Raw genomic sequence first — 15,505 nt, forward strand, 5'->3', positions numbered from 1 at the left:
ACCTTCCTTTAACACAAAAATCTTCCGTGTACTTGTCACTGAAATTACATGCACTGTGAAGAAAAAAAAAGCACAAAATTATCTTTTGTTTTCAACAGGTTATGCATTAGAAATTTTTGGTAAAAAGACATCAAACTGATGTATAATGGATTCCAGTTCGCCTATTTTTTCCTTCCCACTTCATTCTTTTTTTAGCACTATAAACTTGAAACTAGGTTATAAGTTAGTAGCCACATTTAATATTTGTACCACTTTCTAGTGTTGGGTGCCCAAACACTACAGCAGCACTGACCAACAAAATATAATGTGAGCCACACAAAATAAAAAAAAAACCAGATAAAATAAATTTTTTTAAAATTTTATTTTTATTGATTTTAGTGAGAGAGGAAGGGGGGAGAGAGAGGGACAGAAACATCGATCTGTTCCTGTATATTCCCTGACTGGGATCAAACCAGCAACCTGTGCTTAGGGATGATGCTCTAAACAACCAAGCTATCCCACCAGAGCCAGATAAAATTTATTTTAATAACATATTTTATTTAACTCAATATATCCAAATATTTTATTTTAATTGTCAGTACTGAAAATTTTTGAGATATTTTGCATTTTTTCCATACTAAGTTTTTGAACTCCAATGCATATATTAAGCTACATTTCAATTTGGACCACCTGATAGCCATGTGTGGCACAGCTTTAGAACTTAGCTTCTAGTAACATCAACACTTCACCTAAAGCAGTGGTTCTCAAAGTGTGCGCCAGGGTACACTGGTGCGCCCTATGGTATTTCAGAGAAATATATGCCTGTTGGAGATAAAAAAAAAAAAACCCAACAGGGTTTTTGGAGTTTAGATTTTGGGGTGACAGAGGTGTGGGGAATTGGTTGGAAGCTGACAGTCTGCCCAATCCCCCACCTCGCCTGATTAGGTTGCAAAGGCTATTAAGCTGTGGTGCTGGATTGTTTACACTACCCCCCATGTTCCCCAGAAAGACTGGAGGCAAGTTTCTTCTATCCTTTGTTTGGTGTAAAATTAAGATGGTATGTATGGTGGGGGCTTTCTGCACTTAGTAAAATTCTTGGGTTGCCTTGGAAACGTGATCAGAGACCACTGATTTAATAATGGCCTCACCTTGCCCTATAAAGCAAGATGCAGTTTTTGGGCATGCTTTGTTCTTGCCAGCAGCAATTACAGGACCCTCCCAACCTCATTATTTTCTTAATTCTGCACGGTTCCCACTCAGGACCTAGAATCACTATTTTTTTTTAGAATCACTAGCTGTGCTGGTTCACGGCATGTGCCCAGATATAAAAATAAATAGTTACTCTATTATACCATTTCATTACGGAAATAACTGCTCTTTTTGTTAACACATCGTTATTATATTTATTAACACATCATTATATTATTTTTAGATAAATACGCCCAAATAAAATGGATAGATTTCTCAAAAAGAAGCGCCATATTGGAGAATCCGATTCTGGAAGTGAGCAAAAGTTAAGTGTATATAACAGGGGTCCCCAAACTACGGCCCGCAGGCCGCATGTGGCCCCCTGAGGCCATTTATCTGGCCCCCACCGTACTTCAGGAAGGGGCACCTCTTTCATTGGTGGTCAGTGAGAGGAGCATAGGATGCGACGCATCCTGGAGTACTGTATGTGGTGGCGCCGCAAAGTGCAGCATCACTCATGTACAGTACTTCTTCTGGTGACGCAGGATGCACGGTCATGGTTTTAGAAGCACGTCATATCACTTATTACGGCTAGCAGTGACAAATATGGAACTGGACATTGACCATCTCATTAGCCAAAAGCAGGCCCATAGTTCCCATTGAAATACTGGTCAGTTTGTTGATTTAAATTTACTTGTTTTTTATTTTAAATATTGTATTTGTTCCCGTTTTATTTTTTTACTTTAAAATAAGATATGTGCAGTATGCATAGGGATTTGTTCATAGTTTTTTTTTATAGTCCGGCCCTCCAATGGTCTGAGGGACAGTGAACTGGCCCCCTGTGTAAAAAGTTTGGGGACTCCTGATATATAAAATAGGGCTTGAAGGCTGATGGGCAGAATTTAATTTATAGCATTTTCCATTACTTAACACTGAATATGATTGGATTAGAAACCCATTCATGGAAGCGTCAAGTGATTTTGGTTTAACATTAACAGAAGAACTGGCAGCTATATCCACTGATTGTGGATTGATGATTAAACATAAGGAATTGTCTCTTGAAGCCTTTTGGATTTCTATAAAAGAAGAACACGTGGCAATATCTAAAAAAGCTTTGAACATTTTACTACAACTTCCAACATCCTATTTATATGAATTAGGATTTTCTACCCTCAACACAATTAAGAGTAAAAAGAGAGGAATTCTTCAATGTATTGATGAGGAAATGAGAGTTTGCCTTTCAAATACATGCCCAAACATGGAAGAAATCGCTAGGATACATCAGGCTCATGTTTCTCATAAACACAAGAATGAAAAAACTTAACATATTCACACCTGCTGAATTTACTAAATCTTACTAAGAATGTATCTATAGATATAAAAAGATAACTTTTTTGTCGTCTTTATTATTTTATTTTTATTTTTTATTTTTTTTATTTTTTGTATTTTTCTGAAGCTGGAAACGGGGAGAGACAGTCAGACAGACTCCTGCATGCGCCCGACCAGGATCCACCTGGCACGCCCACCAGGGGCAACGCTCTGCCCACCAGGGGGCAATGCTCTGCCCCTCCGGGGGCGTCACTCTGCCGCGACCAGAGCCACTCTAGCACCTGGGGCAGAGGCCAAGGAGCCATCCCCAGCGCCCGGGCCATCTTTGCTCCAATGGAGCCTTGGCTGCGGGAGGGGAAGAGAGAGACAGAGAGGTAGGAGGGGGTGGGGGGTGGAGAAGCAAATGGGCGCTTCTATGTGCCCTGGCCAGGAATCGAACCCGGGTCCCCCGCACGCCAGGCCGACGCTCTACCGCTGAGCCAACCGGCCAGGGAATGTTGTCTTTATTTTTTAACCCCTTTTTACGAATTCTAAAAAGCATAACTCAAAAAATGTAACATAAAAATGTTTTTTTTTTATATTTTTAAAATTATTTATTTATTTATTTATTTTTTACAGAGCCAGAGAGTGAGTCAGAGAGAGAGATAGATAGGGACAGAGAGACAGGAACAGAGAGAGATGAGAAGCATCAATCATTAGTTTTTCATTGCGCATTGCGGCACCTTAGTTGTTCATTGATTGTTTTCTCATATGTGCCTTAACCGGGGGCCTTCAGCAGACTGAGTAACCCCTTGCTGGAGCCAGCGACCTTGGGTTCAAGCTGGTGGGCTTCTTTTGCTCAAACCAGATGAGCCCGCGCTCAAGCTGGCAACCTCGGGGTCTCAAACCTGGGTCCTCTGCATCCCAGTCTGACGCTCTATCTACTGCGCAACCGCCTGGTCAGGCCATAAAAATGTTTTTTAATGTCAGAATAAATTTAATTTTGTCATATTTATTTCATTTAATTACCATAAAAGCATGCTTGGACTTTGTTTTTTTTTTCTTTAATATTTGACTTAATTAACATATTTCTCAGAAATTTGTATATAGTGCACCTACAATTATTTGTAGGATTTTAAATGCGCCCTGACTTCAAAAAGTTTGAGAACCACTGACCTAAGGTCTTTATTAGGTCTCCAGTTTTCCTTCTTTCTGCTGCTGCTTTAAGTTTTATGAAAAAAGCATCTTACAGAATCAGAACCTGTGTTGATTAGAGTTTAATTTCTCAGGATATCTAAGTGAAATTTTGTTCAAATGTAAGTGATAAGCAAAATCTCTCGCAATGACTTCATTTAGATAAAACAATTATAGCGAATATTTCATAAAGGCTTGGCTCTAAGCTAGGCACTATGACAGAATCAGTATATGGGTCTTGTCATTGGGGCCTTAAAATCATTTTTTAGAAAGATAGAAATGCGTGCATGAAATAATTAAATAACCAAACAGGGCAAAGATTTGGCTAGGCAGAGTAGAAGAGGAAAAGCATGTACAAAAGTACAGGGACTGGAACTGGCTGAGGAAAAGGGAGCACACAGTCACCCCCCAGAGGTCCCTGCTCTGCCAGCCTTCTCAGTGTTGGAGACCTCCTATGAGAAGAGGGGAAGGGGTGATGTCAACTTGCTTTATTCCCAAGAATGAAGGTTATGTTTCAAATCTCTGTGGTGCCCTTCTATTCTACTGAACTGTGCTTCCGCACAATATCTCTATGATGCAGTTTTGAGATTTTGAAAACTCTCTTTTGTATATATAAATTAGCGGGACTTGACTATTTCTGAAACTGTTTTAGCTTAATCCTATAGGTAGCAGTCTGGAGACCCTTACCAATTTTACATGTTCAATTGAGAGTCCTTGAGAACGCTTAGTGTTCATGTTACCTAGTAGTTATGTCTTCTAAAGAGGCTGCTGTTTTTGCTTTATGAATGTATACTGAACAAATGTATGGGACTTTGTAATCCAGACACTGTGCCAAAGTACTTTCTGTAGAACATTAGTCCTACGGGGATTCCAAGAAATGAAGCTTCTGTGACCAAGAGCATTTTGGAAACTCTATCCCATGTCCTCTTCTTGGAGGCACTGGGTGTATTAGCATAGCTCTTGGGAGTCCTGCAGGAAAGTAACTGTTAGTTTAATCCAGCACTTTCAAATCAACCCACTCGTTCGTTCTCTCTTAACACACTCTTAATTTAACATCCTTGTCTTGAGGATCTGGAGTCTGATTATTTTGACAGTCATTTTGAAATTCATTTGATATCTCCATGAGAGCATCTTCATATTATAGAGAGATTTTAAATCCAAATATGATCCTCATCTGTAGATAAATATTTGTCAAAATGTCTAGAGGATTTGGAGGAAGATCTTTACTGTACAGTATAACTTATCTTTTGTGTTCCTAAGGGAATGCATTTGACCATAAATTAGGGCAACAGGAAACACCCATTCTTTGGGGTTTGCTTCTCAAATATTCTAAAGTATCACCAAGGCAAGCTGAATATTCTCATTAAATAGTGATACATTCTTGGTTCTAAATGGTTATGTGGTTGCCATGCATGCCACCTGATTCTTATCAGCCCTTGGGGCTACTACTTATCAGAACTACAAGGATCAGATATTCTTGGAGCTAGAGCAGGGATCGGGAACCTATGGCTCACGAGCTAGATGTGGCTCTTATGATGGCTGCTTCTGGCTTGCAGATAAATCTTTAATAAAAAAGAAATAACGTTAAAAATATAAAACAGGGCCCTGGCCGGTTGGCTCAGCAGTAGAGGTAGAGCGTCGGCCTGGCGTGCGGGGACCCGGGTTCGATTCCCAGTCAGGGCACACAGGAGAAGCGCCCATTTGCTTCTCCACCCCTCCCCCTCTCCTTTCTCTCTGTCTCTCTCTTCTCCTCCCGCAGCCGAGGCTCCATTGGAGCAAAAGTTGGCCCGGGTGCTGAGGATGGCTCTATGGCCTCTGCCTCAGGTGCTAGAATGGCTCTGGTTGCAACAGAGCAACACCCCAGATGGGCAGAGCATCGCCTCCTGGTGGGCATGCCGCGTGGATCCCAGTCAGGCGCATGCGGGAGTCTGTCTGACTGCCTTCCCGTTTCCAACTTCAGAAAAATACCAAAAATAATACTAATAAATAAATAAATAAATATAAAACATTCTCATGTATTACAATCCATTCATTTCCTACCGCTCATGTTCATGGTTGCGGGTGGCTAGAGCCAATCACAGCTGTCCTCTGGGACACCACCAAATTTTTATTGGATAATGCATTATGTACACGGGTCATTGTATGGAATTACATTTTAAAATATGTGGTGTTCATGGCTCTCTCAGCCAAAACGGCTGAGAGCTAGAGCTTTTAGATTAGTTAAATACTTTTCTCTCAAGATCAAATTTAAGCTTATTCCTTCTTCATCTCTTCTTGACCAGAGGAGCTCCATCATGAAAGTCCATCAGTTTCCATGAAACTTCGCTGACATTACCACCTCTGGCCACGTGGGCCCTATTTACATTTCTATTTGATGGCCAATGCATTTATTAAACATTTGTTTTTCGCCATTTAATTTAAGGATTACACCAGCCATTTTATTATTTTTACCGCTCTTAAGAATTCTTGGGGTTTGGGGTTTTTTTGCATTTTGTTACATTTTAAAATAATTAGGTGACCCAGTTCTTGTTTTGGGGAGATGATAGTTTATTTATTTATTTCTAATTGAATTTATTGGAGCGACATTAATAAAATTGTATATGTTTCAGGTGAACAATTCTCTAATACATCATCTGTATACTGCAACGAGTGTTCACCACCCAAGTCAGTTTGCCTTCCTTAAAATTTTCTCTAACATATAGAAAGTCATGCTTGGAATAGTCATTATCAAATATAACCTATAGATTTGTACATTTTCTTTATATCTTTAAAGTCCGATAATTTGGCACATTACACTCTACAATGCCCAAAATTTTAGCAAGTAAATAATGAAAAGTAATCCAGAAATCCTGAGAGTTTAATGTTCATAGTTTATTAGCCTTAAAAGCAGTTGTGGATGAAACATAAAAGCCATTTCATCCAGTTGTGATGCATGTGGACTGGTTAGTAAGTATTTCATTAACTGAGACAGGCCTTAAGAAATGGTAGAGAAAGAAGACAAGCGTAAAAGAAAGTTTGAGTGTAACTATTTCATTCATTCAATACTTAGTCCCTTCTATATCTAAGCACTTGGGACATGAGTGAGCACAACGTATTTGCTTGCCTCATGGAGCTTATATTCTAGTGTAAGGAAACAGACAATAAGCAATAAAGATAAATTACATAATATGATAGAAGACTATACGTGATAGGGAAGAAAGACAAGACAGATAAGAAGATAAGGACCAGAAGGATGCAACTTTAACAGATGGTCCGGGTAGGCTGCTGTTCCCTGGGCTGAGCCTAAAGCATTGAGAAAATAAGGAAGGCTAGGTCCCTCTAGCTATGCTCTCTCAAGTCCTATTCTATAGCTTTCCTGCATCAGCTTGCGATATGGTTTCATTATATCCTTCCTAAAACTGCCTGCAACATCAAAATGATGATCTACAGTGGTTCCCAAAGCGTGATCCCAGGATCAGCAGCATCAATTCTATCTGAGAACATGATAAAAATGCACTTCTTCGATCCCACAGTAGACCTACTAATAAGGGACTCTGGCCTGACCAGTGGTGATACAGTGGATAGAGCATAGACCTGGGCCCTTGAGGTCCCAGGTTCAAGACCCTAAGGTCACCGGCTTGAGTGCAGCCTTATCTGGCTTGAGCACGGGCTCACCAGCTTAAGTTTAGGGTTGTCAGCTTAAGCATGGAATCATAGATATGACCTCCATGGTCATTGGCTTGAGCCCAAAGGTCAGTGACTGGAGCTCAAGGTCGCTGGATAGAGCAAGGGGTCACTGGCTCAGCTAGAACCCCCTGTTCAAGGCATAAAGCAGTGGTAGTCAACCTGGTCCCTACCGCCCACTAGTGGGCATTCCAGCTTTCATGGTGGGTGGTAGCGGAGCAACCAAAGAATAAATAAAAAGATAGATTTAACTATAGTAAGTTGTTTTATAAAGATTTATTCTGCCAAACTTAGCGAAAATCTGACATAAAGTACTTGGTAAGTAATTATTATTATATGCTTTAATTTGCTGTAACTCTGCTTTATAAATTTTATAAAGTAAAGTTACTTCCCTACTTTATAAATCACCATTACTGTGGAACCAGTGGGCGGTTAGAAAATTTTACTACTAATAGAGATACAAAAGTGGGTGGTAGGTATAAAAAGGTTGACTACTGGCCCTGGCCGGTTGGCTCAGTAGTAGAGCGTCGGCCTGGCGTGCAGAGGCCCCGGGTTTGATTCCCGGCCAGGGCACACAGGAAAAGCACCCATCTGCTTCTCCACCCCTCCCCCTCTCCTTCCTCTCTGTCTCTCTCTTCCCCTCCCGCAGCCAAGGCTCCATTGGAGCAAAGATGGCCCAGGCGCTGGGGATGGCTCCTTGGCTTCTGCCCCGGGCGCTAGAGTGGCTCTGGTCGCAACAGAGCGACGCCCCAGAGGAGCAGAGCGTCGCCCCCTGGTGGGCGTGCCGGGTGGATCCCGGTCGGGCGCATGCAGGAGTCTGTCTGACTGTCTCTCCCATTTCCGGCTTCAGAAAAATACAGGAAAAAAAAAAAAAAAAAAAAAAAAAGAGGTTGACTACTGGCGTAAAGGCACATGAGAAGCAATCAATGAACAACTAAAGTGACGCAATTTTGAGTTGAAGCTTCTCATCTCTCTGTCCCCTCTAAAATAAACAAATAAGAAACTCTGGGAGTGGGGCCCATCAATCCACTTTTTACAAAGGCCTTCAAATGACTGATGCGCCTGACCAGGCGGTGGCGTAGTGGATAGAGCGTCAGACTGGGATACAGAGGACCCCGGTTCGAGACCCCGAAGTTGCCAGCTTGAGCGCGGGCTCATCTGGTTTGAGCAAAAAGCTCACCACCTTGAACCCAAGGTCGCTGGCTCCAGCAAGGGGTTACTTGGTCTGCTGAAGGCCCGTGGTCAAGGTACATATGAGAAAGCAATCAATGAACAACTAAAGTGTTGCAATGCACAATGACAAAACTAATGATTGATGCTTCTCGTCTCTCTCTGTTCCTGTCTGTCTATCCCTCTCTCTGACTCACTCTCTGTCTCTGTAAAAAACAAACAAACAAAAAACAACAAATGACTCTGATGCACAGTAAAGTTTGAAAAGAATTAAATTTCAGGTTCTACTCCCTCTTCCCAAACGTCCAACTTGCCCACTTACTAATTTAAAATTCCATATTCCTAACCTACAAAGTGAGCCTGGATACAGCAATATGGGAACTGAGGCTATCTATAGGAGTACAAATATAACCAAGCATATCTTTTTACTTTAGCTTTCCAGGGATTCCAAATCTACTTTTATCCAGGCAGTTAGCCACCTATCTCTGGTCATCAAGCAGCCTACCATATATGACATACAGCCAATACCTTTTCTTTAAGAAATGCCACATCCGGGCCCTGGCCGGTTGGCTCAGTGGTAGAGTGTCGGCCTGGCGTGTAGAGGTCCCAGGTTCGATTCCCGGCCAGGGCACACAGGAGAAGCACCCATCTGCTTCTCCACCCCTCCCCCTCTCCTTCCTCTCTGTCTCTCTCTTCCCCTCCCGCAGCGAGGCTCCAATGGAGCAAAGATGGCCCGGGTGCTGGGGATGGCTCCTTGGCCACTGCCCCAGGCACTATCGTGGCTCAGGTCGCAACAGAGTGACGCCCCGGAGGGGCAGAGCATCGCCCCCTGGTTGGCAGAGCGTCGTCCCCTGGTGGGCGTGCCGGGTGGATCCCAGTCAGGCGCATGCGGGATTCTGTCTGACTGTCTCTCCCCGTTTCCAGCTTCAGAAAAATACAAAAAAAAAAAAAAAAGAAAGAAATGCCACATCCTGTACATTTATCCTCAAGGAAAAGACCTTAAGTCAGTGTTACTGATACAAACATCTCATACCACAACTAGAGTCAGCTGCCCCAAAATAGCTCAACAAGTTTAATAATGTATTTATAATTAGTTTTACTTTTATAGCTTTAAATGGAAAATTACTCAGACTTCAAGGAACAGTACTGTACATGAGAAAAAAATAGATGGAACTATCATACCACACTATTCCAAAGGACACAAATACTTACAGCTTATCATGAAGCAGTTCTCCCAACTTTAATTCTAAATGAAACAAAGAGAAAAATTCTTTAAATAATACTGTATTCATATTTAACTTTTAATGCTAAGAAAAAGTAAAACAATATTAGCACCTGAAAAATATGCTTGCATTATGTAAACTTTATTTTCTAAGATATGGTTAACCTGACTGGTGGTGGCACAGTGGACAGAGCATTGACCTGAGACCCAGGTTTAAAACCCCAAGGTCACCAGATAGAGCACAGGATCACCAGCACATGGTTACCAGCTTGAGAGTGGGATCATTGATGTGATCCCATGGTTGCTGGCTTGAGCCCAAAGGTCACTGGCTTGAACAAGGGGTCACTGGCTTGGCTGGAGCCCCCTGGACTAAGGCACATATGAGAAGCAATCAATGAACAACTAGTGACACAACTACGAGTTGATCTTTCTCATCTCTCTCCCTAAAGTAATAATAATAATATTTGCATATCCATAGTGTAGGTATAACTATATTGGGGGAAGCTGATACATAAAACCTGATTGGGAGTGGAGGGCATCAAGATGTAACAATAAAAGCATGCTATCTAGAATCACGAGTACCAAAATAACCAGCTATAAGAGGGAAAGTGGTAACTTCTGAAGACACCTTTTCTCTTGACCAAAACTTCTAATATAAAGCAGAATACACAATTCAAGATCTGGGAAAATCTGGTAAGATGTATTCAACAATGCATAAGAGGCCTTAAAGCATATCAAAGGTCTTTCTCTCTCACTGCTTGCTCTATGTTAATGGTATCTGTTAGAGATATTAAGACATCCAAAGTCCGTATGTCCCTTTTCTACAGAATTCATGGTCAAGAGGTTAAATGATGGCTAAATATTCCTGAAAGTAATCTAAATGAACTAGCAGCACTATTGATATTTTGAAAATTTTTTTTGTTGGGATTATCCTGCGCATTCAATGATTAGCAACATCCTTAGGGTGTGTACCTACTAGACACCAGTAGTAATTCCCTCCACCCGCACTGTGACAACCAAACTTGTCTCAGACACTGGCAAATGTCCCTTAAGGGGCAAGATCACTTTTGCTGGACAAACGATGATCTAAAGTGATCCACAATTACAGTGTATTTGCAATTATCATCAGTGATCACAATTAACAGCTGCCCATCAACCCATACTCCATCACTGAAAATATTCTTTATGGTATAGAACAGCGGTTCTCAACCTGTGGGTCGCGACCCCGGCGGGGGTCAAACGACCAAAACACAGGGGTCGCCTAAAGCCATCGGAAAATACATATTTTAAATATAGAACAAAGAAAACATAACTTTCAATTCCAAAACCAAAATAAATTAAAAAATACTTTACAGGTTGCCCAGATCTTTCACCAGGACAATTTCTCTCCATCCCTTTTTTTAGATTAAGTGCTAACAAACATAGCAAATTCCTAGAACAATGATTTTCAAATTTGGATCAATAGATGTGGATGGGGGACCAAAAGTCCATGAAAGTTTTATCAAGAACCTATACTTCAGCCCTGGCCAGCTAGTGCAGTGGGTGAGAGTCATCCCAAAACACAAAAGTTGCATGTTCAATCGCAGGTTCAATCCCTGGTCAGGCCACATACAGGAAGTGACCAATGAATACACAACCAATTGAAACAACAAATGAATGCTTTCTCTCTCTCTCTCTCTCTCTCTCTCTCTCTCCCTATCCCTTTATCTTTCTCTCCCCCTTCTTCTCTGTCTCTCTCAAATCAATAAAAAAAAAAAAAAAAATTAGCCCTGGCCGAATAGCTCAGTTGGTTAGATGGTCGTCCAGAAGCACAGAGGTTGCCAGCTAAATCCCCAGTCAAGGCACATACAGGAGCAGCTTGATGTCCCTGTCTGCCTGTCTAGTCTCCCTTCTTTACTCATTAAATTAAAAAATAAATAAATAAATAAATTTAAAGAAAAAAACCTGCCTTGGCCAGCGGTGCAATGGATAAAACGTCGTCCTGGAACACCAAGGTCACTGGTTTGACCCTGGGGTTGGCAGCAACCCCAAGGTCGCTGGTTTGAGCCAGTCAGGGTACATATGAGAAGCAATCAATGGGTGCACAACCAAGCAGAACAAGTTGATGCTTCTCTCTCTCCCCCTTCCTCTATCTCTCAGAAAAGAATCTATACTTCTATAATTGTTAAATGCTATGTATATATAATTGGTTCAATGATAATCTTTTAAAAGCATTCCAGACATACATTCCAGACCAACTGAATAATAACATTATAATCAAGTATTGCTATAATTTCAGTGCTCGAGCTTATGTTCATAACTATGCTGCTTCTAAGCAGTCACCAGAATGACAGCATTTAATATAATGCAGTAATTCCTAAACTTCTGACGTCCAGGATCCAGATATTTTTCTGGTCTGAAGAAACATCGCCTTAGGATATCCATTTATTCTTTATTTTTTTTTATTAAGTGAGAGGCAGGGAGGCAGACAGACAGGCTCCCACATGCACCCCAACTGGGATCCACCTGGCAAGCCCTTTACCAGGTGATGCTCTGCTCATTTGGAGCTGCTGCTCCATTGCTCGGCAATCAAGCTATTTTTAGCACCCGAGGCGAAGGCCATGGAGTCATCCTCAGCGCCCAGGGCCAACTTGGTCAAACCATTTGAGCCATGGCTGCAGGAGAGGAGAGAGAGAGAGACAGAGAGAAGAAGAAGAAGAAGAAGAAGAAGAAGAAGAAGAAGAAGAAGAAGAAGAAGAAGAAAGGAAGGAAGGGGGAGGAGGAGGAGGAGGAAGGGGGAGGAGGAGGAAGAAGAAAGAAGAAGAGGAGAAGGAGAAGGAGAAGGAGAAGGAGAAGGAGAAGGAGAAGGAGGAGAAAGAGAAGAAGGAGACGGAGAAGAAGGAGAAGGAGAAGAAGAAGGAGGAGAAAGAGGGGTAGAAAAGCAGATGATCGCTTCTCCTGTGTGCCCTGACTGGAAATCAAACCCAGGACTTCCACACATCAGGCCGACACTCTACCACTGAGCCAACCGGCCAGGGCAATATTCATTTATTCTTTAAACATAGAGCATTTGTCATTTCTATCTTATGTTGTTTTTCACTTTATATTTAATTCATTTATTTTAATTGTCACTATTCTATTTTTTTAATTTTATTTTAATTTTATTTATTCATTTTAGAAAGGAGAGAGAGAGAGAGAGAGGAGAAAGAGAGAGACAGAGAGAGAGAAGGGGGGAGGAGCAGGAAGCATCAACTCCCAAAAGTGCCTTGACCAGGCAAGCCCAGGGTTTCGAACCAGCAACCTCAGCATTTTCAGGTCGATGCTTTATCCACTGCGCCACCACAGGTCAGGCTTCATTTATTCTTAAAACAAATACATATTGAACACCTAAAAAAGCTCTGGTGAGAAAAGACAAAACAGAAAGGAAGAGAAATAGAAAACTTAAGCAACCTAGATTTTAAAAGAAGGAAGAGAAGGCAATAAAAAGTTTTCCAAAAATACTGGGAAAGAACTGAAGAAATGGATGAAAAAGAGAGTCATAAACAATGGTACCTGCAATAAAGAATGACTAAGAAAAAATAAACTCTGCCATCAAATAGAGAGAAAAAAATGGGATGGGAGAGGGTCCATATTCTCTTAGACTAGAGCTTAAAAAGAATAGAAGAAATGATAGCCGACCATGAGTTCTAGACACCATCCTAGGAACGGATTTTGGAGATACAGAGAGCATGTATAAGAAGGAATCTGGTAAGCAGAAGGTGGAAGAGCAGTGTATATTTTATGATTATTTACATTAAAGTAAAATTTCTAAGCTGTGGGTTTGTAATTCAGAAAGCACCTAAATCAAGACAATCAAGACAACCAAATGGAATATGAAGAACAGACTATTTTATAGGTAGCAAAATGAGATGATTTTAATTAGGCAAGGTTTTCTAGAGAAACAAAGCTCAGAGGGCCTGACCAGGCGGTGTCGCAGTGGATAGAGCGTCAGACTGGGATGCAGAGGACCCAGGTTCGAGACCCCGAGGTTGCCAGCTTGAGCGCGGGCTCATCTGGTTTGAGCAAAGCTCACCAGCTTGGACCCAAGGTCACTGGCTCGAACAAGGGGTTACTCAGTCTGCTGAAGGCCCACGGTCAAGGCACATATGAGAAAGCAATCAATGAACAACTAAAGTGCCACAACGAGAAACTGATGATTGATGCCTCTCATCTCCGTTCCTGTCTGTCTGTCCCTATCTATCCTTCTCTCTGACTCTCTCTCTCTGTCTCTGTTAGACCCTGGCCGGTTGGCTCAGTGGTAGAGCGTCGGCCTGGCGTGCAGAAGTCCCGGGTTCAATTCCCAGCCAGGGCACACAGGAGAAGCGCCCATCTGCTTCTCCACCCCTCCCCCTCTCCTTCCTCTCTGTCTCTCTCTTCCCCTCCCGCAGCCGAGGCTCCATTGGAGCAAAGATGGCCTGGGCACTGGGGATGGCTCCTGGGCCTCTGCCCAGGCGCTAGAGTGGCTCTGGTCGCAACAGAGTGATGCCCCGGAGGGGCAGAGCATTGCCCCTGGTGGGCAGAGCGTCGCCCCCTGGTGGGCGTGCCGGGTGGATCCCGGTCGGGTGCATGCGGGAGTCTGACTGTCTCTCCCCGTTTCCGGCTTCAGAAAAATACAGAAAAAAAAAAAAGCTCAGAGGTATTCCTTAGAAGAATGACTTACTATATATCAAGTAAAAAACAGTGATGGCACCATACATTCAAAAATAATTTGGAAAGATAAAAACAAGAGCGTCAATGTCAGTTGTAGGAAATATGGGGGAGAATGTGTGTCATCTACCTAAAAGAAAAGAAATGATGAAGGTAGAATTTAATCCAAGATTTTGAAGAGCCACTCAAAGAATAAGTAGAAATGTACATGAAAAACATTGCCATCTATGTTTTTCATGTACATTTCAGTCTAGCCAAATGTATCATACATCACAAAACAGGAGAAACCACTGTAATAGTTAAAGAAAATGAGGTAATGATGTTTGTTTTAAATTTAGTTTTCAGAAAGCTGCTAGAACATAAGTCTAAACTATAATCCAGGTAATGAATCTGATTATTTCAAGAGGAGAAAACAAATTAATACCAGAGGCTTTAGTCCTAAATCTACATGTAAAGGAAGATTCATTCTATATCAACTTTTTAGTTTTAAGAATTATACATCACATTTGTGCCACTTGAGACAGTGCAAGAGCTAATTATGGAAGAATTAATAGGATGGTTAGATGTTGGCGACAAAATGACACTACCCGCTCTCAATCCACACTGAAGCAGGGATTAACCATATCCCTTATTCTAGGTTCCTTCCATGAAGAAGTAGAATATTCACTGTTCTTCAAACATAAAAACTGTATCTGGCTTTAATGGTTCACCTCTAGAATAATTCCCTTATATTCACTTAGAGAAACTCAAACACTCCTTTAAGGTCCAACTTAAGCCACATATACTTCATAAAACCTTTTCCATTTAGGTTCATGATGACAGCCCTCTAATATAGATCACTTAAAACCCATACATGATGTATGGTCCACTTATTAGTCTAAGATCTCTGAGCACAAACACTACACCGCAACTTACATTTCTTTCTCTCTCCCTTAGACAGACATATATAGGCAGTCACCCAACTCCCAGTCTAATGCTCTTTCTACTCTCTCTCTTAGGCATACTTTAATTGGACATGTATTTTAAAACAGTTGAAGGGTAGGCACATTATTTATCATTCTGTTTATACTCAACTGGCTCCCTTTCCACCTGCAGCTGCTCCAAGTCTTCATTCCT

The 15,505-nt window shown here is 41.6% G+C and overlaps 1 protein-coding gene across 5 annotated transcripts in view; it reads right to left on the bottom strand.

Moving 5' to 3' along the window:
• NAA35 (N-alpha-acetyltransferase 35, NatC auxiliary subunit) overlaps positions 1 to 15,505 on the bottom strand; it is a 68,802-nt gene that overhangs the window by 49,568 nt on the left and 3,729 nt on the right. For all 5 annotated transcript variants that reach the window (XM_066367874.1, XM_066367875.1, XM_066367877.1 and 2 more), the window contains exon 3: positions 9,715 to 9,748. In XM_066367874.1, coding sequence (XP_066223971.1) covers positions 9,715 to 9,748 — 34 coding nt within the window. The remainder of the gene's footprint in view (positions 1 to 9,714; positions 9,749 to 15,505) is intronic.

This window comes from Saccopteryx leptura, chromosome 2 (genome assembly GCF_036850995.1).
Source record: "Saccopteryx leptura isolate mSacLep1 chromosome 2, mSacLep1_pri_phased_curated, whole genome shotgun sequence".
Classification (NCBI taxonomy): domain Eukaryota; kingdom Metazoa; phylum Chordata; class Mammalia; order Chiroptera; family Emballonuridae; genus Saccopteryx; species Saccopteryx leptura.